At 37.6% G+C, this 25,265-nt stretch overlaps 1 protein-coding gene across 4 annotated transcripts in view; it reads left to right on the plus strand.

The window, feature by feature from the left end:
* LOC136247059 (uncharacterized) overlaps positions 1 to 25,265 on the plus strand; it is a 214,554-nt gene that overhangs the window by 174,399 nt on the left and 14,890 nt on the right. For 3 of the 4 annotated variants that reach the window (XM_066038662.1, XM_066038664.1, XM_066038665.1), the window contains 7 exons: positions 240 to 506; positions 564 to 818; positions 864 to 944; positions 18,393 to 19,000; positions 19,432 to 19,608; positions 23,061 to 23,271; positions 23,332 to 23,388. In XM_066038662.1, the coding sequence (XP_065894734.1) occupies positions 240 to 506; positions 564 to 818; positions 864 to 944; positions 18,393 to 19,000; positions 19,432 to 19,608; positions 23,061 to 23,271; positions 23,332 to 23,388 (1,656 nt within the window). The remainder of the gene's footprint in view (positions 1 to 239; positions 507 to 563; positions 819 to 863; positions 945 to 18,392; positions 19,001 to 19,431; positions 19,609 to 23,060; positions 23,272 to 23,331; positions 23,389 to 25,265) is intronic. The other variant, XM_066038663.1, reaches the window with a different exon arrangement.

Here is a 25,265-nt window from a genome sequence, read left to right on the forward strand (position 1 = left end):
TGATTTTTAATGTTTCAACTATAATGCATTTATTTTTCATTGTACATACTACGTATGTACAATGAAAATTTCATGCTTTTAAAACTGCACAATTTAACCCATTTTTGTCAGTATTCTGATCTCCTAAATATATTTATCACTTTTCACTAGTGATGTGAAAAATTATAATCTTCATGTATTGCAACACTAGGCTATTAGACAAAATTTTCAGTTATGATTATGTGCTCTATATTTTTCAGTGAATGCACCAAAATTTACAGCTCAACCATCATCACAAACTATCGATCTCGCACAACATGTCAAATTGACATGTTCTGCTACTGGTTATAATGTGAATTACCAATGGACAATTGGATCAGGATCATTTCCTAGTAAAGTTACTGGTATAAACACCAATACCCTGGTGATCCCAGATGTGAGGTCATCTGATGATAACACCTACACTTGTACTATTAGTAATGATGGAGGTAGTGTCACATCAAATACAGCTAAACTAACAGTTACTGGTATGACTATTAAGTGTTACATGTTAACTATGTGATGATAAACACTTTGGTATACAGGTCTACCAGAGGTGACTGTGGATCCACCCAGTCGAAGCGTAGAGGTTACACAACCTGCCAAGTTCACTACCACAGAGAGTGGTGTAGGGAAGGAGAATTTCAGTTACCAGTGGAGACACAATGGAGAAGATATTAATGGAGAGACTAGTAATACTCTCACTATTGATAGTGTGACAAAGGATGATGGTGGAACCTATGAGTATATGGTTAAGAATGAGTATGGAGATTGTGTTACATCTAATACTTCTAAACTAGGTATGTAATAGCGTTGATGCTTTGTATAATTAGTTTTGATTGAAGTTGTAGGGGCAACATTAGTCAAACGTGATGATAGCATTCCTTCTTTTACTGCTGGAGTGAGCCCTACATTTAATATAAATGGTTAGTAATTTATTATGTACTTTGATGTTGTACTCCTTTAAATGGTTGCAATGTAAGCAGCAAAGTAGTTCTCTTACTGTATGAGTGTGTCACAATATATACTCACATGTGTGTCGGGAAAGTTTTATCTAGTCAAAAACAGCCAAGTTATAAAATAGTGTGAGGCCTCCAAAAGTGCTAGGGTGAAAAAGGATGTAAAATCAAATGTGGCTGCCAAGAAATGGTAGGTTAATGGCAAAAATAAACTTGTAACAATAATTCAGGTGAGTTTGTGTTGCCTCCTCCAAGTTTCACTAGGAGTCAGCACCAAATTCACTTGAACTGTTGGTATTAAATGTTTTTGTCATTAACCTACCATCACAACTGGCAGTCACCTTTGATTTCTCATCTTTTTTTCACTCTGGCTTTTTTGGAGGCTACACCTACAACTTGGCTGTTTTTTGATTAATTATCACCAAGAGTTTATAATGGTGTAGGGTGAGTGTCGAACTATGCTATACCTTGTGAAAATGAGCCCGTAAAGTCCTATGACATCATTTAAATGACTCGGTGATTTGTGTTGATTGGTGACTAATTATAAGTACTGTAGGTGCTCGCGCATACATGTTGAGAGACTGAAGTTACAGAGTGAAAGAACAGCGTACTCAAGAAAAGTATGGCACAATGTTATGAGGAACTTAGTACAAAGAGAAAGACACAGCCAACTAGCCTGGAAAGCCATAGATATCAACTTTGCATGTGACATCTTAATACGAGATTTCATCATGGAAGTGGGCCATGGTCCACCCAATAATCCCTGCCTAAATATTTTACCGAGTAATCTAGTTTAATTAGTCTGATTCCTGTTTCCAATCATCACTGAAGCAACTTGCCCATGTTTCTCCTTGTAACAGCTGCTGTTGACATTGTTTATCATAGTTTTAGTTGCTGTAGGAGGTCATTCACAATTGTTATCTCACACCATAGACCTTGTAAAGTACACTAACGCCCCTGGCCTTTAGTTAGAAAAGGCATTTATGGATTTTATTTAGGCATTTAGGGCCTCAACATATTATGTGACAATATGAGTCACCATTGAACTGGACAAGTTAAACTAGATGTGGCAGTTGAAAAAGAAGACCTTATAACTGGTTTGAAGGGTTACTGAGGCTACAGATGGTTGAGTATAGGTTATGTTGTTTTGAATTTGTTACTTGCAAAATGTGGTGCATGTTGGTGTAGGTAGGTAGTATTACTATGAAATGTTTGATGAAAAGTTGTGATTAAGTATACAGTATTATTACTACATACAGCCAATCTGCTGTAATGTTTGTAAACATTAGTGCTTGGTTCGCAGTCTGTTGTACCATATAAATGGGAGAGAAAAGATTCCAGGAAACGAGCAATGAAGAAAAATTGACTGAAAGAGTGGAAACTGTTAGCTGTGATGACATATGTGGCGCTTCCTGATGTATTCTGGTTACAGTACCGGAATCCCAAGCAAATTTTGATGCTTCCATCAATCATCCAACTGTTGGGAAGACATTGTGTTAAATAACTTTCCACGCCTATCAGAAAAACTTCTTAAAGTAATGCTTTGAGAATCGCTGTACAGATGGAGTAATCATCTTAGAACTGCTCTTCAATAGTGTAGAAGAATCAGACTTAAAACCACGGAGTTATAACACAAAATCCAACTTGCTGTAGCAAGTACGAGATCAAGATACTCTAATAGAGCAGTCATCCTAATAGAACAGTCACCCTGAAGAGAATTCAAGAGGTCAGCTACAAACAAATCAACTGTAGAGAGTTCAGCTACAAACAATTCACCCTGTAGAGAGATAAGCTAGAAGAAGTTACCTTGTAGAGAGTTCAACTACGAAAAGATCATTTGTGAGTTCAGCTAGAAGACGTCACCTAATAGAGAGTTCAGCTACAAAGAAACCACCATGTAGAGAGTTCAGCTGCAAACAAATCACCCTGTAGAGAATTTAGCTACAAACAAATCATCCTGTAGACAGTTCAACTACAAACAAATCACCCTGTAGAGAGTTCAGCCAGAAACAAGTCAGATGATAGAGATCAGCTAGAAAGATCACATTGCAGAGAGTTCAACTACAACCAAATTACCCTGCAGATAGTTCAGCTAGAAACAAGTAATCCTGTAGAGAGATCAGGTAGAAGGATCACCCTGTAGAGAGTTCATTTACAAACAAATCACCCTGCAGATAGTTCAGCTACAATATAGAGAGATCAGCTAGAAGGATCACCCTGTAGAGAGTTCATTTACAAACAAATCACCCTGCAGATAGTTCAGCTACAATATAGAGAGATCAGCTAGAAGGATCACCCTGTAGAGAGTTCAACTATGAAGAAATCACCCTGCAGATAGTTCAGCTACAAACAAGTCACTCTGTAGATAGATCAGCTAGAAACCAGTGAGCTGCAGAGAGTTCAACTACAAAAACAAATCACCCTTTAGAGAGATAAGCCAGACAAAGTAACCCTGTACAGAGATCAGATAGAAAAAAATCACCCTGTGGAGAGTTCAGCTACAAAGAAACCACCCTGTAAAGAGTTCAGCTACTGTGTAAACAAGTTACCCTGTAGAGAGATCAGCTAGAAACAAATCACTTTGTAGAAAGTTCACCTACAAACAAATCACCCTGTAGAGAGTTCAGCTAGAAACAAGTGATCCTGTAGAGAGATCAGCTAGAAGGATCACCATGTAGAGAGTTCAGCGACAAATAAATCACCCTGCAGATAGTTCAGCTACAATGATCACCCTGTAGAGAGTTCAGCTACAAACAGATTACCATGCAGATATTTAAGCTAGAAACAAGTCACCCTGTAGAGAGATCAGCTAGAAACAAATCACCCTGGAGAGAGATCAAAATCACCTTGAAGAGAGTTCAGCTACAAACAAAATCACCTTGTAGAGAGTTCTGTTTCAAACAAATCATCCTGTAGAGAGTTCAACTACAAACAGATAACCCTGCAAAGAGTTCAGCTAGAAACAAGTCACCCTGTAGAGAGAATCCTGTAGACAGTTAATCTACAAGCAACCCTGTAGAAACTTCAATTACATTTCAAGTCACCCAGTAGAGAGATCAGCTGCAAACAAGTTATCCGTAGGGAATAATTGACATGTAATAAATGTATGTATTATCCCTATAGAGAGTTCAGCTAGAAACAAGTCACCGTGTAGAGAGATCAGGTCATCCAGTGATCAGCTAGGAACAAGTCACCCTGTAGAGAGATCAGCTACAAAGAAACCATCCTGTAGAGAGTTCAATCGCAAACAGAAATCCCTATAGAGTGTTCAGCTAGAAACAAGTCATCGTGTAGAGAGATCAGGTCATCCAGTGATCAGCTAGGAACAAGTCACCCTGTAGAGAGATCAGCTACAAAGAAACCATCCTGTAGAGAGTTCAATCGCAAACAGAAATCCCTATAGAGTGTTCAGCTAGAAACAAGTCACCGTGTAGAGAGATCAGGTCATCCAGTGATCAGCTAGGAACAAGTCACCCTGTAGAGAGATCAGCTACAAAGAAACCATCCTGTAGAGAGTTCAGCTACAATTAAGGTACACTATAGAGAGATCAGCTAGAAACAAATCATCTTGTAGAGAATTCAGTTGCAAACAAATCACCTTGTAGAGAATTCAGCCACCCTGTAGAGAGTTCAGCTTGAACAAGGTGGTCACCTTGTAGAGAGTTCTTCTACAAAGAAATCACAATGTAGAGAGTTCAGCTGCAAACAAATTACCCTGTAGAAAGTTCAGCTAGAAACAAATCATCCTGTAGAGAGTTCAGCTACAAACAATGAGAGTTTCAGCTACAAACAATGAGAGTTTCAGCTACAAACAATGAGAGTTTCAGCTACAGTTCAGTTATGTAAGAAGTCACCTTATTAACTGCAGTATGTGATAATCATCATTCAATGTTAAATATACAAATATTTCATCAGACAAAAGCTATACACACAATTACTTCCTTTCTTCCACGATTCCTTACAAGTTAAAAAGAATTATCAAAGCCATATGGCCAGTTTTGTGGCTTGCAATGCAAAAAGAAGTGATATCTAAACCAAAACAGCCAAGCTGTAAAAAAAGAGTGCGATTTGGCACCAAATTCACCTGAATTGTCGTAATAAAATTTTTTGCCATTAACCTACCATCACAGCCATTTCTTGGCCGCCACCTTGGATTTCACATCTTTTTTCACCTTGGGGGCCGCACTCTTTTTTACAGCTTGGCTGTTTTGATTTAGATATAATCTAAACAGCCAAGCTGTAAAAAAGAGGGCAGCCCTCAAAAAAGCTATGGTGAAAAAAGATGTGAAATCCAAGGTGGCGGCCAAGAAATGGCTGTGATGGTAAGTTAATGGTAAAAATTTTAATAACAATTCACATGAATTTTGGTGCCATATGGTCTTGGGACAAAATTCACCTAAATTGTTGTTATTAATTTTTTTTTACCATTAACCAACCATCACAGCCATTTCTTGGCCGCCACCTTGGATTTCATATCTTTTTTCACCATAGCCTTTTTGAAGGTCGCACTCTTTTTTTCACAGCTTGGCTGTTTTGGATTAGATCTCACTTCTTTTTGTATTTGTATACCCCCAAAGTAGGCTGGCTTTGGGGCTTTTTTTTACCTATCTTTTTTTTTTCTTTACCACAGGAAGAAGAAAAGATGAAGCAGAAGTTAAATACTTGAAATATTTCTGTATCACTAAAATTGTACAAATTATATATATATATATATATATATAATACATATATTTATTACAGAACTCTACATGGTGGTTTCTCCGTAACTGAACACTCTACAAGGTGACTTCTTCTAGCTGGTCTCTGTACAGGGTGAACTGTTTGTAGCTGAACTATCTACATGCAAGGTAACTTCTAGCTGATCTCTCTATAGGATGATTTGTTTGTAGCTGAACTATCTACAAGGTAACTTCTTCTAGCTGATCTCTCTACAGGATCACTTGTTTCTAGCTGATCTCTCTACAGGGTGAATTGTTTCTAGCTGAACTCTCTACAGGGTGATTTGTTTACAGCTGAACTCTCTACATGGTGGTTTCTTTGTAGCTGAACTCTCTACATGGTGGTTTCTTTGTAGCTGAACTCTCTACAAGGTGATTTCTTCTAGCTGAACTCTCTACAGGTGATTTGTTTGCAGCTGAGCTCTCTACATGGTGGTTTCTTTGTAACTGAACTTTCTACAAGGTGACTTCTTCTAGCTGATCCCTCTACAGGGTGATTTGCTTGTAGCTGAACTCTCCACAAGGTAATTTCTTCTAGCTGACCTCTGTACAGGGTGAATTGTTTGTAGCTGAACTCTCTTCTTCTAGCTGATCTCTCTCTACAGGGTGATTTGTTTGTAGCTGAACTCTCTACATGGTGGTTTCTTTGTAGCTGAACTCTCTACATGGTGATTTGTTTGTAGCTGATCTCTATACAGGTTACTTTTTTCTAGCTGATCTCTTGAATTCTCTTTAGGGTGACTGCTCTATTAGAGTATCTCGATATCGCACCTGCTACACCAAGTTGGATTTCGTGTTGTAACTCTGTGGCTTTAAGTCTCGTTCTTCTACACCATTGAAGAGCCTTTCTAAGTTGATTACTCCATCTGTACAGCAATTTTCTAAGCATTACCCCAAACAGTTTTTCTGGTAGGCATGGCAAGTAGTCGTTTTTATTAGCTAATCTCGATTGCATAATTGTTACACACTGTTGGTTTTTTCGTCGTATCTTCCTGGTTTTTAGCTCGATTTCTTTCAAACCACGCAAGGTTTGAGGTTCAATAGTTACCCTATTCACCCACCAATTTTCAGCTCTTCCCATAAGCGGTTTACCCTGTAGGCGTGACAATATATTGGTGTTATTTTTCGTGAATAATTGCTAATAACTCTTTGCCTGTTTATCGTATTCCAGCCAAAGTTGGTACTGAGATGCACCTTTATACCCCCTTCTGTGTGCCAAATTTCAAGGCAATTGAATATGGCGTTCGCATTGTATAGCAGCTTTTGCAAGAGTGCGAAAAGAGGAAGAAAAATAAGAAGGAAAAAAAACAAACTAAGCTAATTTTTGAAGTTGCATATCTCGGGAATGCTTAAAGCGATTTTGCTCAAATTTGGTATGTGAAGTACTGGAGTTGGAGTGCGTGTCCACAGCAAAACTCGTTTTGTTTCATCAAGGCAGCGCGGAACTACAGAGGTGTGAAAATTTCAGTTTTGTTCTTCCTGTCAATATACTATCTAATCCAAAACAGCCAAGCTGTAAAAAAAAGTGTGCGGCCCTCAGAAAGGCTATGGTGAAAAAAGATGTGAAATCTAAGGTGGCGGCCAAGAAATGGCTGTGATGGTAGGTTAATGGTAAAAATTTTAATAATGACAATTCAGGTAAATTTTGTGAAGCGGCACAAAAATTCACCTGAATTGTCGTTATTAAAATTTTTACCATTAACCTACCATCACAGCCATTTCTTGGCCGCCACCTTGGATTTCACATCTTTTTTCACCATAGCCTTTCTGAGGGCCGCACACTTTTTCTACAGCTTGGCTGTTTTGGATTAGATTTCATTTCTTTTTGTATTTGTATACGCCAAAGCCGGCCTATGGCCAGCTTTGGGACTTTTTTAACCTATGTTTTTTTTCTTTACTACAGGAAGACGAAAAGATGAAGTAGATGTACTTTAAATATTTTATCAGTAAATGTACAAATTATATATATAATACATATGTGATCGGATTTGCGAAAGGGGGTCTTCCACACACATCCAATTTGCCAACTTTGACAATTGATAACTTCAGATTGGAAAGACCTATTGCCTTGAAATTTGGACAGTGGTGATTTCTTTGCAGCTGAACTCTCTACATGATAGTTTCTTTGTAGCTGAACTCTCTACAAGGTAATTTCTTCTAGCTGATCTCTCTACAGGGAGATTTTTTGTAGCTGAACTATCTACAAGGTAACTTCTTCTAGCTGATCTCTCTACAGGGTGATTTGTTTGTAGCTGAATTCTTTACAGGTGATTTGTTTGCAGCTGAGCTCTTTACAGAATGGTTTCTTTGTAGCTGAACTCTCTACAAAGTAACTTCTTCTAACTGATCTTTCTACAGGGTGATTTGTTTGTAGCTGAACTATCTACAAAGTAACTTCTTCTAGCTGATCTCTCTACAGGGAGATTTGTTTGTAGCTGAACTCTCTACAGGTGATTTGTATGTAGCTGAATTCTGTACAGGTGATTTGTTTGTAGCTGAATTCTGTACAGGTGGTTTCTTTGTAGCTGAACTCTCTAAAAGGTAACTTCTTCTAACTGATATTTCTACAGGGCAATTTGTTTCTGGCAGAATTTTCTACAGGGTGATTTCTTTGCAGCTGAACTCTCTACATGATGGTTTCTTTGTAGCTGAACACTCTACAAGGTAATTTCTTCTAACTGATCTCTCTACAGGGTGATTTGTTTGTAGCTGAACTATCTACAAGGTAACTTCTTCTAGCTGATCTCTCTACAGGATGATTTGTTCGTAGCTGAATTCTGTACAGGTGATTTGTTTGCAGCTGAGCTCTTTACAGAATGGTTTCTTTGTAGTTGAACTCTCTACAAGGTAACTTTTCTAGCTGATGTCTCTACAAAGTAGCTAGTTTGTAGCTGAACTCTCTACATGGTGGTTTCTTTGTAACAGAACTTTCTACAAGGTGACTTCTTCTAGCTGATCTTTCAATAGGGTGATTTGTTTGTAGCTTCACTCTCTACAAGGTAACTTCTTCTAGCTGATCTCTCTACAGGGAGATTTGTTTGTAACTGAACTTTCTAAATGATGGTTTCTTTGTAGCTGAACTCTCTACAAGTTAACTTCTTCTAGCTGATCTCTCTGCAGGGTGATTTGTTTGTAGCTGAATTCTGTACAGGTGATTTGTTTGCAGCTGAGCTCTTTACAGAATGGTTTCTTTGTAGCTGAACTCTCTACAAGGTAACTTCTTCTAACTGATCTTTCTACGGGGCAATTTGTTTCTGGCAGAATTTTCTACAGGGTGATTTCTTTGCAGCTGAACTCTCTACATGGTGTTTTCTTTGTAGCTGAACTCTCTACAAGGTAACTTCTTCTAGCTGATCTCTCTACAGGGTGACTTGTTCATAGCTGAACGATCTACAAGGTAACTTCTTCTAGCTGATCTCTCTACAGGGAGATTTGTTTGTAGCTGAACTCTCTACAGGTGATTTGTTTGAAGCTGAACTCTCTAAATGTGACTGGGCCTGCGAAAATAGGGCATGTGGGCACAAACTACATCCCATCACTCTACAGATCATATCTCAGTATTGGAAAAGTATATTTCCATTCTGTAACTTCCAGCATGATGCCAATTAAATGCTTACTAAGAGCGGAAAATTGCAATGCTATAGCACAATGGTAGAAAAAGTGATGAGTGATGAAAGTGAAAAAAACTAAGCAAAAATCATGTGCCCACATGCCCTATTATCGCAGGCCCAGTCACAAATGATGGTTTCTTTGTAGCTGAACTCTCTACAAGTTAACTTCTTCTAGCTGATCTCTCTACATGGTGATTTGTTTGTAGCTGAACTATCTACAAGGTAACTTCTTCTAACTGATCTTTCTACAGGGCAATTTGTTCGTGGCAGAATTTTATACAGGGTTATTTCTTTGCAGCTGAACTCTCTACATGGTGGTTTCTTTGTTGCTGAACTCTCTACAAGGTAACTCTTCTAGCTGATCTCTCTACAGGGTGATTTGTTTGTAGCTGAACGATCTACAAGGTAACTTCTTCTAGCTGATCTCTCTACAGGGAGATTTTTTTGTAGCTGAACTCTCTACAGGTGATTTGTTTGAAGCTGAACTCTCTAAATGATGGTTTCTTTGTAGCTGAACTCTCTACAAGTTAACTTCTTCTAGCTGATGTCTTTACAGGGTCACTAGTTTGTAGCTGAATTCTCTACATGGTGGTTTCTTTGTAACTGAACTCTCTACAAGGTAACTTTTTCTAGCTCATCTTTCTACAGGGTGATTTATTTGTAGCTGAATTCTGTACAGGTGGTTTGTTTGCAGCTGAGCTCTTTAAAGAATGGTTTCTTTGTAGCTGAACTCTCTACAAGGTAACTTCTTCTAGCTGATGTCTCTACAATGTCACTAGTTTGTAGCTGAGCTCTCTACATGGTGGTTTTTTTGTAACTGAACTCTCTACAAGGTGACCTCTTCTAGCTGATCTTTCTACAGGGTGATTTGTTTGAAGCTGAACTCTCTACAAGGTAACTTCTTCTAGCTGATCTCTCTACAGGTAGATTTGTTTGTAGCTGAAATCTCTACATGATGGTTTCTTTGTAGTTGAACTCTCTCAAGGTAACTTCTTCTTGCTGATGTCTTTACAGGGTCACTAGTTTGTAGCTGAATTCTCTACATGGTGGTTTCTTTGTAACTGAACTCTCTACAAAGTAACTTTTTCTAGCTCATCTTTCTACAGGGTGATTTATTTGTAGTTGAATTCTGTACAGGTGGTTTGTTTGCAGCTGAGCTCTTTAAAGAATGGTTTCTTTGTAGCTGAACTCTCTACAAGGTAACTTCTTCTAGCTGATGTCTCTACAATGTCACTAGTTTGTAGCTGAGCTCTCTACATGGTGGTTTTTTTGTAACTGAACTCTCTACAAGGTGACCTCTTCTAGCTGATCTTTCTACAGGGTGACTTTTTGTAGCTGAACTCTCTTCAGGGTGATTTGTTTCTAGCTGATCTCTCTACAGGTAGATTTGTGTTGATTTGTTCATTGCTGATCGCTCTAAAGGTAATTGATTTGTTGCAGTTGAACACCTTGCAAAGTGTTTTGTTTGTAGCTGATCACTCTAAAGGGTAATTTGTTTGTGGCTGAACTCTCTCCACAGTGACTTGTGTGTAGCAGAATTCTGTGTAACTGAATTCTCTAGAGAGTGACTTAATTGTAGCTGAATTCTCTACACAGTGCATGACTTGTTTATAGCTGAACTTTCTTCAGTGTGACTTGTAATGTTCTGAATCTCTATAGTGGTATATTTGCTTAACTCTCCACATGGTGACTGTCTTCTTGCTGAACTGTCTATAAGATTAACTGTTTGCAGCTGAACTCCCTACAGAATAACTTGTGATGTAATAAAATTCTATAATGGAGTAAATAAATTAGCCGAATGCTCTATTAGGGTGATTGTTCTATTAGAGTATCTCGATCTCGCATTTGCTACACGGAGTTGGCTTTCGAATCATAACTCAATGGTTTGTAATCCGATTCTTCTGTACTACTGCAAGGACTTTCTATGAAGATTATTCCAGCTATACACCGATTTTCAGCTCATTGCTCTAAGCGGTTTGCCTAGTAGGCGTGAAAACTAATACTTTTTTATTCATAAAAATCGATCGCATAATTGTGACACAGGTTGGGTTTTGTGTCATATCTCCGTGGTCTTTATCTCGATTCCTTTCAAACCACCAAAAGGCACTCCTACGATGGTTACTCCATCTACATAGCAATTTTCAACTCATTCCATGAAGCGGTTTACCCTGTAGGCGTGACAACAAATCGATCTTGTTTTACGCGAATAATCGGTCATAACTCCTGAATCATTCATCGGATTTGTACCAAAGTTGATGCTAGGATTCGCCTTTGGACTCCCTTTCTGTGTGCCAAATTTCAAGGCGATCGGAGTACGCATTTGCTTGTTATAGCAATTTTTGCAAGTGTGCGAAAAGACGAAGAAGAAAAAAAAAAAACGAATATTTGGCAGCTCGTATCTCGGAAATGGCTTGAGCGATTTCCTTCAAATTTGGAATGTAGACTCCCTTGGCTGGCGGGCAACTGTGTAGCAAATTTGGTTCCAATCAGATAAATGATCACCGAGATACAAAGGTGTGAAAATGACGTTTTCGTTCTTCCTGTCAATATACTCACGGTGTGGCGCGCCGGCTTCTTGGGCCGCACGACACACTACCGTGTGTCTTGATCTAATCCAAAACAGCCAAGCTGTAAAAAGAGTGCAGCCCTCAAAAAGGCTATGGTGAAAAAAGATGTGAAATCCAAGGTAGCGGCCAAGAAATGGCTGTGATGGTAGGTTAATAGTAAAAATTTTAATAACAACGTTTCAGGTGAATTTAGTGCTGCTTGGTCTTGGCACAAAATTCACCTGAATTGTTGTTGTTAAAATTTTTACCATTAGCCTACCATCACAGCCATTTCTTGTCCGCCACCTTGGATTTCACATCTTTTTTTCACCATAGCCTTTTTGAGGGTTTTTTTTTTTTTTTTTTTTTTACAGCTTGGCTGTTTTGGATCAGATTTCACTTCTTTTTGCATTTGCATGAGCTTTTTAACCTATCATTTTTTTTTTACCACAGGAATAAGAACAAGATGAAGCACATTTTAAATACTTTAACTATTTCAGATTTCATCAGTAAATGTACAAATTATATAATGCAAGTACACACATTTATTACATGTCAATTATTTCCTATAGATAACTTTTTTGCAGCTGATCTCTCTACTGGGTGACTTGAAATGTAGCTGAATTCTCTACAGGGTGATTTTGTTTGTAGCTGAACTCTCTACAAGGTAATTTGTTTCATACTGATACAGTATCTGTGCAGGGTTACTTTGTCTGGCTTATCTCTCTAAAGGGTGATTTGTTTTTGTAGCTGAACTCTCTACAGGGTGATCCTTCTAGCTGATCTCTTTGCAGGATGACTTGTCTATAGCTGAACTATCTGCAGGATGATTTGTTTGTAGCTGAACTCTCTATAAGGTAACTTCTTCTAACTGATCTTTCTACAGAGCAATTTGTATGTAGCTGAATTCTCTACAGGCGATTTATTTGCAGCTGAACTCTCTACATGGTAGTTTCTTTGTAGCTGAACTGTCTACAATGTAACTTCTTCTAGCTGAACTCTCTACAGGGTGACTTGTTTCTAGCTTATCTCTCTAGAGGGTGACTTGTTTCTAGCTGAACTCTCTACAGATGATTTGTTTGCAGTTGAACTCTCTTACATGGTGGTTTCTGTGTAGCTGAACTCTCTACAAAGTGACTTCTTTTAGCTGATCTCTGTACAGGATGACTTGTTTCTAACTGAACTCTCTACATGGTGATCTGTTCATAGTGTAAATTTCTGCTGGGTGATTTGTTTGCAGCTGAACTCTCTACATGATGGTTTCTTTGTAACTTAACTCTCTACAAGGTAACTCCTTCTATCTGATCTCTCTACAGGGCAATTTGTTTGTAGCTGAATTCTCTACAGGGTGATTTGTTTGCAGCTGAACTATCTACATGATAGTTTCTTTATAACTGACCTCTCAGTTAGGTACCTTCTTCTAACTGAACTGACTACAGGGTGACTTGTTTGTAGCTGAATTCCCTGCAGAATAATTTACAATGTAATAATTATTATAATAGAGTGAATTATAAATGCAGTTGAATGCTCTGTTAGCGTGACTGTTCTATTAGAGTATCTTGATATCACATTTGCTACACGTAATTGCCTTTCAAATCATAACTCAATGGTTTGTAATCCAATTCTTCTGTAGTACTGCAAGGACTTTCTATGATGATTATTCCAGCTACATACTGATTTTCAGTTCGTTGCTTTAAGCGGTTTGCCTAGTAGACTGAAAATTAATAGTTTTTTTTATTCATAAAAATTGATCGCGTAATGTTGACGCATGTTGGGTTTTGTATCATATCTCCATGGTCTTTATCCTGATTTCTTTCAAACCACAAAAAGGCACTCCTACGATGGTTGCTCTATCTACCTATCAATTTTCAACTGATTCTTCCAAGGGGTTTACCCTGTAGGCGTGACAGACCTTCGACCTTTTTTTACTCAAATAATCATAACTTCGTGAATGTTCATCAGATTCCTACCAAAGTTGGTAATGAGATCCGCCTTAATGAACCCTTTACATGTGCCAAATGTCAGCCCGATCCGAGCACGCATTCGTGTTTTATGGCAGATTTTGCGAAGTGTGCAAAAATGAAGATCAAGAAGAAAAAACGAAGAAATTAAAACTAAATTTTGTTCACTTGTATCTCAGAAATGGCTGGAGCACTGTTCTTTAAATTTGGTATGTAGACTCCCCTAACTGGTTGACGCGTCTCTAGCAAATTTGGTTCCAATGGGATTAGGGATCACAGAGCTACAGAGGTGTGAAAATTGCATTTTCTTTCTTCCTGTTAATATACTCACGGTGTGGCGCACCGGCTTCTTGGACTTCACAATACACTACCATGTGTCTTGATATACTCACGAGCGTTGCCCGCTGGCTTCTTGGACCGCATGACACACTACCGTGTGTCTTGATATGTACATTTACTGATAAAATCAGAAATAGTTGAAGTATTTTGATCTGCTTCACCCTTTTCTTCTTCCTGTGGTAAGAAAAAAAGATAGGTTAAAAAAGCCCCAAGGCCGGCCTATTTTTGGGTATACTGTACATATAGCTTTGCGTAAAATATTATAAAAAGAGTTGTGCGTATAGCTAGCTACGTAGCTGCAAATAAATATCTTAATGCTAGCTAGCTATAAGCATACGTATTAGCAGCGTTATCATAGTTAATTGCCTGTATCTAGAAGGTCCACAAATTTGAGAAATGTGTGGTTTGATTCAAGTCTTAAAGTATACATTGATGTTCTCCCGTATGACTCCCGCATACGGATAATTTTGTGTGCAACATGCGTGTTGCGTGTGAAGCAAGTACTCGTGCTCGTGACGTTGCTCGTGAGCGATACTGTAATTATTAGATACATGATTGCTACAGATCATGATCTCACTCATGAATATGATATAAACTAGAATTGTATTACATATGTGACAGTAGCTAGCTTTTAACAGTGGTTAACAATTGACCAAAAAAGTTCATAAACAAGTATAAGAAAAATAGAAATTTTAAACTAAAGTAGGTTGCAGCATACATTGTTCCTACTCTAGTTAAAATTCCTATTTAATTGCTTATTTCAATCTTCCTTTTATTGGTTCTATATTTTCCAATACACTTTTCAACATTAACTTTTAAGGCTTCTTTGTGGTTGGGGTAGCTTTCTAAGGAGGTATGACTAAGCTTTCAGATTAACCCAAAACACTTTCAACAAGTTACTACGGAACTTTTTTTATGAGGTTTACATGCACATTTAAACCAAGTTAATGTAGGAGCTATTAATTATGCATGCATTGGTTAGGAATGTTAGTGAGCATTAATTGGAATTTGCACATGCGCAATGTTCAACACGTGCCTCCTAGTGTGAACAGCGTGACTTGTTAGTTGTTAAGGGTGAGCCATCATGCAACAGACAGAGGACAAAAGGAAGAATCCCTCCCTCCCATCCCATTGGTTTGTACAATGGTTACTCTGTCTGTCACTAAAAGGGCCCCCAGTTTACAAAACCACAATTGCATACTAGCGTACCTTATATCTTATGTGTTCTTTATATATACATGTGGTTGTGTATTTATATGTATAGTTTGTTATTGCAGGAAACAAGCAAGTTAATTACAATGCCTGAGGAATCGACACCCAGTCAAGGCTTTGAGTAACCCAATGTGTGTAATAAGAAGAGCACAAAAATGGGAGGACTGGTTGGCATTACCTAGTGTGTTCAGCGAGCAATAACCACAGCTCTTGCAAGAGTAACTGTAGACATGTGCATGCAGCTGTAACAGCAATGGGGTCACATGAAAACTGAAAAAAAACGCTACATAATACCTTTAGCAAATTAACTCCATAAGAATTTGTGTATCCATTATTTTGATTCACTGTAGGTTACTTAGGAATGTGTACTTTAACCCTATCATCATGTGAAGTTTCTATTCACTGTAGGTGTCATGCGAGTCTGAAATATTCACATAAGTGCGTGATGTGAATTTTGGCAATAGCTTGTTAGTGCTAATGCTATCCAAAGTCACAGAAGCAGTGCTACCAGTGTTATGTACAGTCTGGCAGGAGCCTGTCAGTGTTAATGCTACCCTCTACTGTATGTGCCAGCAAAAGTATCCACTGTCAGCATATACCCTACCAAAAAAAATTATTTTACCAGTCTTAATGCAGTCTGGCAGGAGCCTGTCAGTGCTAATACTTTCCCTGTATGCCTAAACAGTATCCTGTGTCAGAGTTAAGTGTGAGTATGTATAGGCACGGCTGAATACAAGGTGGCAAGTGTGCGCCTGCCCATGATTCAGCATCTCCATCCTGACTAGTCGGGATGTGATAGTGCGAGGACTCTAATAGAGTCTGCCTCCCTGTATACTAAGTGATGCCTGATACACCCAAGCTATGTCAAAAGTCTGAAAATCTCCTTCTGCCATTCAAAAGTATTCACCAACCCATCTAATATACATATAACTTCCCAATTTAAGTCCCAGCCTACAATTTTGGTTAGGTTTTCCCACAGCAGACAGAGTCCTTGTACAACTACCAACCCCACCACCATCAGATGACGGTGGTGGATAAACCAATCAGTAACACCTGTGTGGGACAAAGATTGGCGACAAGTATGTTAGAGGTGAGCGAACTACATTATAATATATTAAACACAATTTTCTACTAAATGACTGACTACCTGACTGACGCCTTCAGATAAGCATAACTCAATTATGACTAAGGCTACAGGCTTGATTTTTTTTACTGTTTGATGTTACTGTGGCTCAAGAGGTGCCTATTGGCATACTACAGTATTACAATGCATTCTTCATGGGCTTACCAGTGTCCTCCATTCATCTTAGTGAAACGTGTCAAATTAGTGGTAGCAGTAGCGATAGCATACTGTGTGATGGCTTCCCTTCATAACAGAAATTCTGTGTATTTTTCTTAGTGACTCCTTTGATTGCAGAAGTGCTTTTCGAACAGTTCTTGATTCGTACTGGGTTGAAAATAGCTGAAAACGAAGTGCAATGGTTACTTCACTTTTTAGATGATAACTGAGGTGCAAAGCGCCATTTCTTTCTTTTGATGCAAAGTGCGTGCTCTTGAATAGTTATTGATTCATGATGTTGTGTAACTGGTTGAACATACAGTACAGTCCATTTATAATTTCACACACACATGTTATTTTTGGCATGGCGCCACGCAGCACCAAGGCATTTGCCACGGAACACTGTTCATGCCAGGTTTGCTGTGTGGCACATGCTAAGTTTGTTGCGTGGCACATGCTAAGTTTGTTGCGTGGCACATGCTAAGTTTGCTGCGTGACACATGCTAAGTTTGCTGCGCGGCACATGCTAAGTTTGCTGCGTGGCACATGCTAAGTTTGCTGCGTGGCACATGCTAAGTTTGCTGCGTGGCACATGCTAAGTTTGCTTCGTGGCACATCCTAAGTTTGCTTCGTGGCACATCCTAAGTTTGCTGTGTGGCACATCCGAAGTTTGCTGTGTGGCACATGCTACGTTTGCTGTGTGGCACATGCTACTTTTGCTGTGTGGCACATGCTACTTTTGCTGTGTGGCACATGCTACTTTTGCTGTGTGGCACATGCTACATTTGCTGTGTGGCACATGCTAAGTTTGCTGTGTGGCACGCCATGCATGGCCCTCAATGGCCGCCACGCATGGTCCTTACACCACGCATGGCTGTCAACCATGCATATATGTAAACTACAAACTCTACAGTAGTTACATGTACAGTACTGTACTATAGGGCTGAGACAAAGTTTCGAAAATGTTTCATGGGTTCAACAATTAAGTAAACTTCGAATTATAAAAGTACCACACATGGCATTGACTAATATTAGCCACTCATGGCAATGGTTCCACGAGTTGCAATCAGAGGACTCAACACTGGGCAATGTCATGGAATGGCAATCCCTTTCCACGCATGGTAATGCCTTGTGCCATGGCATGGCAATGACCAGTCCCATGCATAACTTTTGCTTTTGCCATAGAAAAATTGTGTGGTACGTATGTGTGAAGTTTTAAATGGATTGTACTATAGCTGACAATGAAACGTAATGGATACTGCACTTTTCAGGTGATAATTAATATAGCTGGGACACGGTAGTGCCATTTCTTTCTTTTGATGGTATGCATGGGTTAGTCATAATAATTATTATTTACAAAAAAATTGTAAACAAACAAGTACACAATTGGAATTTTCGACTAGAGTAGAGACTATAGTACATTGATAAAAAGTACTGAAACAAGCTGGAGTAGCACATGATACTAAATCACAGTATAACAATAAGAAGTGTTATATCCATACTGTGCATTTCCATTATGGTATCTTGAACACAGTAGGGATATCAAACTTGTTATTGTTTTACTGTGATTTAGAATTATGGACTACTCCAGTACTTTTTATCGATGTTGCTATGGTAGTTGAAAATTCCAATTTTTTTGTGTACTTGTTGATTGATTCCATCTAGCTGCCTGACGCATGATTTTAGAAGTAACACATTGTTTATTTGCTACTTCCTTAGCGTTATTTCCAATATGATTTAATTGTGTAGGGAATGATAAAGAATTTCAAGCAAATGTTGTTGCACAACATTTCCCTCCAAATGATATAAGCTGGATTGGCGGTGTTGAGACTCAGTTGTTCGATGATAGTGAAGGAATTTTCTATTCTTTTAATCATGAAGTAACAGTAACAGTTCCACCTGGTGCTATTCCCAATGGAAGACAAGCAGAACTAAAGTTTGCAGCTACATTAGCTCCTCCAGTGAAGTTAGCACAAAGTGTTACTCAAGTGTCAGCAATATTTTGGTTGTGTATGGATGTGGAACTGAAGAAACCAATCAAACTATGTATGCCTCATTCTGTCTGTGTTGAGACTATGGAACATGCAAGAAACTTATACTTTGCTAAACTCGCTCATTCATCATTGTCTGAAGGATGCATGAATATAATAGATGGCGGAGAATTTAAAGATGGAGAACATTTTGGAGTTATAGAAATTGATCATTTTTGCTATTATTGTATAGTTAAGAAAACAACACCTCTTGAAGATATTCCTAAAAATGAATACAAAATTATAACTATGAAACTTAAGAAACCAATGATAGACCACTGGAAATGTGATGTGTGCATAATTCCATCTATTCCAACATGTAGAATGGTAATGATGTATTTTGATGCATCTGTTGTAAAAGTTCATGCCATATGTGTAGCGTTTTTCCTATTATTTTTTGTGTTCAAGAGGTAATGTATATAAGTTACGTATAGTGATCAGGCTAGTGATCTGCAATGGTCAATTATGTCAATTTTGTGTAGTTATAATACTCATTGTTGGGTCTTTCAGAATTTTATATCAATCATTAATACCATTAGCAGGAGAAATTACAGACCCCAGGATTTTTTAGACCATAGGCTAGAGTGCTTGTTGTTAAAAAGATCCAGTCCCCTTTTATTTTTACTGTACTTAGTAGATTTATTTTCTGGATATGCCCTTCTTATTGATAACAATTGTTATAGTAGGTTAATCAATATGACACTATGAAATGCACTGATTGTGAATGCAGCAATGATACATTCTAATAATTAATTTAGGAATTGGAAGAACAATATCAAAATTTACAAGAAGAATACACATGTGATGAAGAAATCACAGAATTTCATTTTCGTTTTCATCTATTGTCAAAAGAAGTACAGCTTGATATTGACAAGGCACAATTTAAGGGTGATGCTGAAATTCACATTATTTCCGGTTATGATAAGATCTTAAAGGTTTGTGCATTGTAATTTTTGTACTAATACTACAGTGTTGTTAGCTCACTTGAAAAAATATGTCTATGAGGATAAATACTTTTATGCTTCTGTGCTGCTTTATGGATAACATAAAAATGTGATGGTTGTAACATTGTATGCCATAAGTCCTTATCATCCATATCATGCAAATCCTGATTGCCTACATTGCATCTAATATACCGTATAGTAAAAAACTTTGGTGGGAAAAAAGTGTGACGAAACCCCTCTGTTGAAAAAATTGGCAGAAAAAACTGGTGATTAATATAATATTCGCCAAAGTCTTTTACTGTATGGTACGTAAAGATAAAACAACAAGGTGTCAAACTCATCAGTTAAGTAGTGTAGTAAGTGTATAGGTATAGCCAGCATTGTTGTAGCAGTACTTTTGTAGCTACTGATCTAACAACGTGCTAGCAAAGGCGTGCTTCTCTATTTCCTGCGATGCCAAGAGCGACGTGTTTGCTTTTTCAGTGAACTCCAGTAGCAGAGGTTATCACGTATATCAAAGTATTTTTTGTGTGTATAGCTATATTAATTACAACATATATACACATTAGTGTTGGGCAGTATTGAAAAATGGCAAACGGTATACCTTCCATAAAAAGTATCACGGTATAACTAAATATCACAGTATTAATATAAAAGTCATTGGTATTAAAGTAACTGCCATTTACCTCAACAAAACAACCAAATACCCATGGTAGCTCCGCAAACCTCAGGTACAAATTACCACAAACAAACTTGTTTACATAGTTTGGTTAGCTGACTACATCAGCACCTGCCTACAAACATTGTCACATGTCTGGTTACCTTCTAAATATGGGATGAAACAAGCCCACAAGGAGGCCATAGTGCCCAGACAGTATGACGGTATTTAAAAAAACAGGCGGTATCAAAACCAGTAGGACTTAAATATCACAGATTACTAACAATACCGGTATATCGCCCAGTTCTAATACACATACGCTATAACAATAATTACACACCATGATACTAAATATACAGTCAAGTTGGAAGGGAGACGCTGGGCATAGTGGGGAAGGATGAATACAGGGTAAAGGTGAAAAAGTGGGAACTGGTAGGTACTAGTGGATTAAATGAAGGCCAAAGTATATCAAAATATCAAAGTACTTGGCCAAATCCATCACGAGACAAACTATAAACTGACATGCAAACGGGACTCCACTTGGAAATGCTATCCCAAGGAGTGCTTACAAATGTGGGACACATTCCTAAGAAGATCAAGATCTCCAAAGTCAGCTTGATATTTATTGCGTGGTGGTACGAGCTGACATTCATCTCAAGTTCTAGTTACTCAGTGTGCTTGTGTGAGCATCTAAAATAACTGACGAAAAAAATTTTTGCGAATTGAATGTTATTCGCCAAAGTTGTTTACTATACGGTATAACTCTCCTGTATCCTGCAGTCATGACCGTTCATGCAAGCACCCACTTTAAGTAGTGTGTCATGTGGCCAAGAAACCAGCACATCACACCAGTGGGTTATTGACAGAAAAAAGAATCATGTCATTTTTACTAGCTCAATGTTTCTTTTCTCCTTCAATAGTCCACATACCAAATTTGAGAATTTCTCTAGGCATTCCCAAGACACAACCCTTCGGCATGATTTCTTCTGCATTGTTTTGCATGCTTACATAAACTGGCGTAAATGCAAACATATTTCTGATAGCCTTGACATAAGAGGGGTTTAAAGGCAAATCATGGTATCAAACTTAGATAAACAGTTGTGGAGTTATGTATTAATAACAAGTATAAGGAAAAATTAGGAATTTTAAGTTTAATTAGAAATCATACAAAAAACAGTAGAGAAACAAGGGAGGTCACCTACTCCTGCAGATATACCTGTACTAGTGAATATTTAACTCATGACTAAATTAGGGATTAAAATTAATGTTCGCTTCAGATGTAGGCGACCTCCCTTGTTTTTCTACTTTTTTATGATCCTTAATCGAATTTAAAATCCCTATTCTCCTTGTACTTGTTTGATTACTGTTTTGTAGCATTGATTATTATGACTGGTGAACCCGTACATATTTTGCTTCAAAAGAAAGGATTGTACCAGATTTGATGTTTTCACCTGAATGTCTGCTCCACCTATCAATTACTGACTCAAAAGTGAATTGACGATTACACTTTGCTTTCAACTATGTTCAGCCCACTACACAGGGGTACAAATGAAGAACAGTAGCCTCCGCAATCAAGTCACCACGAAAAATACAGATGATTCGATCACCCCAACTATCAATTACTGACTTGAAAGTAAAGTGGTCATTATGCTTTGCTTTCAGCTCATTGCACAGTGAAGAACAGTAAGCGCCTCTGTAATCAATCCAGTCAGTCAGTCACAATTCCCATTTACAAACTTAGGGAAGCCATGCACCGCATTACCGCTAAATGCCACCTTGGATTGTCAGCAAAAAGAAATAGGACACAAAGTTAAGTCCATACTGTGTGCATATTATGTGCTGTGGTATGCCAAAAGGTAAATCTCAAGACAAAGTGATGCTAATCAGTGAAAAATCAAGCCGTATCCTTAGCCGTTATCAAGTTACACTTGCCTGAAGGCATTAGCAAGTAGGCAGACAGTTAGACAGTAGAGAAGTTGATGTTTTTTGAATGTCGTAACAATCTATTGGAAGAAGCATTTAGGGTCATGCTGAAGGGACTTTTGGGCTTGGTTATGCCAGTACTGCCAAGGCACCAGGATGGTATATATTGTGAAACTGGTTTTTGGATGATATTTTGCCAGAAAAACTGAACCCTTCGTGATCCCTAATATACAGTACTACCATACTGTATGGTTAGACACATAAAAAAGTACCAATATGTTGTGACTCACCACTTACGCGCCACGCCACCAGTGCATCTCACATGTGTGCATGATAGAAAGGCAAAAAAAAGGTGTTTTCATGCATGCATAGCCCCATGGCCCCTTGTTAGAAGCACGCCATTTTTGCATATTTCTGCCAGGCAGGGTATATAGGACACTGCAAATTTGACTAAATTCACACCAGCCATTTGTACAATATAGTTATTCAATATTTTGAATGATTTCTTTGTTTTGTGTTCTATCGGAGTATAAAGTTCTTTCACGCTCTATTGCAAAAATTGTTATACAATGCAAATGTGTTAATCAATAGCTTTGAACATTGGTGCAAATAAATAACGTATAAATATAATAAACAACGTATAAATATACATGTATGTCAAACTCTTACTCCCCTCTCCTAAAATTTGAAGTATCGCACATCTTGAAACATACATGTTAAAACATACAATAAATGCCAATACAATAAAATAGTCACTAAACAAACACAAGAAAATGACTAATTGTATATCAAACAATTCAACTTTCTGTAAATGTGGTCATAGAGTTTACATAATCATTATGAAATTGGCTATTTTATTTAGGAAGATGTGGACTTTCGAAAATATTATGGGGATAATATGTTACTAAGAAAGCTTAAGGAGAACATGGACACAAAATTATATCCTCCACGATTTCGAATTGAGATACTGAAGAGAAATTTAACATTTTTCCAAAGCAGACACTACTTAACTTTTAGTCTTAAAGGAGGTAAAAGAAAACTTTGTAGAGAGATTGCCATTGGAGCTACTGATGGTATGAGTCCAGCATGTATTCATAAGTTGTGTTGTTACTAGAATATTTGCTTTCTTGCAGGAATCCCAGAAAGAGGGACATCACCTTCACATTGTAGCAGATCTGATTATCAACCATGTATGTATTTCTGAGTATTTCGTTTTAGATTATGGCAGTAACTGTTTATGCGTATGACCCACTGAAACCTCAATAATTTGCATTTCAGTAATGTCTTTTATGTCTTCATTTTTTGTAGGGAAATAGCCTGCTAAACGTTGTCTGTTGAATTACCTTGTCTTGTTGATTTATTAGTATAGTGGTTTAGCCCCAAAAATTTGCCTAACTGTGCACTTAACTTATCATAACCTCAAACTGCAATTACCAAGTTGTTTAAGATCTTTACTTTGGTACCAAGTTAATTAATGCATCAGGGAATTATATAAAATATCATTGATCAAATTTTTGTGCACAAATATCCCTAAAAGTCACCAAAGATCAAATCTACAATAGCACTATATCACAAAGTGCATGTAATGGAGTTTAGTACTTACGTGCATATGTGGAGATATTATGATTTTACGGAAAAGTGCATGATTTTTGCGTTGTGCCACTATACTTAAAGAAAATAGGGAGCAGGAACAAAAAAATGAATTGTACAGCTACAACTATACTTTAGATTAACTGCAGACAGTTGTCATCAGTATGGTAGTACATGTACTAGTGTATAGTAGGATTTTCCCCTAAAATCACAGATGCCACTAAAATGTATCATAGAAATATCATACGCAACAAATATCACCTTCATGGTACTACATTTAACATCAAATAAAGTGGTAAAATTAAGAGAACATACACAGTCAGTTTAATATCAACTTTTTATCAAAATTCCACTATCATCTGCCTACATACCTGTCCACAGTAACAAAGTAGCATATGGCCACCATTACTGCATAGCAATAAATACATGATTGGCATGTACCTTTTGTTGTAACGATGAATGTTTGCCTTCCCATTCCTTTCAATTTATACTACATGGTCATTATTCTTCATGCCAGGATGCCTTATACTAGTGCATTAAAATACTTCCCTTAAGGAGTTATTATATCAACACTATTTTGCAGGTGTACCTAGTACAAGTATAGAATGTTGTGAAGTGTATAAAATTCCAAGAAGAGTTGGATTGCCATAGGTCCCCAGGTACACTGTTTTTACTTACCCCTATTTCAGGTGCTTAACAACAATAACAATCAACCCTGCCCCTTAAACAATTAGATGCACCATGCAGTGGACCCCTAATAAGTAGTTTGAAATTCTAAATGCTATTAAAGAGCTACCTGTACAAGATCAGTCATCATATTATTAGATTACTGATATCAGATTGGTACAATATCGATAGATCAGCAATAAATTTCTTTGATTGGATCGGTATCAGTAAAGCTCAGAAAGTTGAATTGGTACATCTCTAGGTCCAATATGTGATTGCACTATATCAAAAATGTCTTTGGAAACACAGTCTATGTACCAATTGATAATTGATAAAGATGCATGCTACATTAACAATTTTACACAATGTTTTAACCAAATTTTTAAGCGGTTGTTTCAAAATGAAAGAAGATGATAACACCAAAACCTTGGTAGTATCATGATCCCCAAAGCAAGAATAATTCGAGAACCTTTGTCTTGTGCCAGTACTCCCAAGATTATGTAAGATATGAGCATTAGTTTTCCTTGTGTTAAATGAGCAATTCACTATCATTTTTTTGTCATGTTTTCATCTTCACTCTGGTTGTAAGAAGGGCCTGGAAGACAAAATTTACCCAGCAATGGATTCACCTGTTAATGGAGAACCCAATAGTGTAAGAGGCATCTATGTAAAGGACTGCATTCGTAAGTTAGATTGTTTAATTAAACACCAGTAGCTTATTTTCCGTATTGTCACTGTACAAATCAATTTTATGTTGCTGACATTTAGTAGCACTGTAACTTTGAAGTTCTTGGCTTCTACAGCTCATACA

Source organism: Dysidea avara, chromosome 2 (genome assembly GCF_963678975.1).
Source record: "Dysidea avara chromosome 2, odDysAvar1.4, whole genome shotgun sequence".
Classification (NCBI taxonomy): Eukaryota; Metazoa; Porifera; class Demospongiae; order Dictyoceratida; family Dysideidae; genus Dysidea; species Dysidea avara.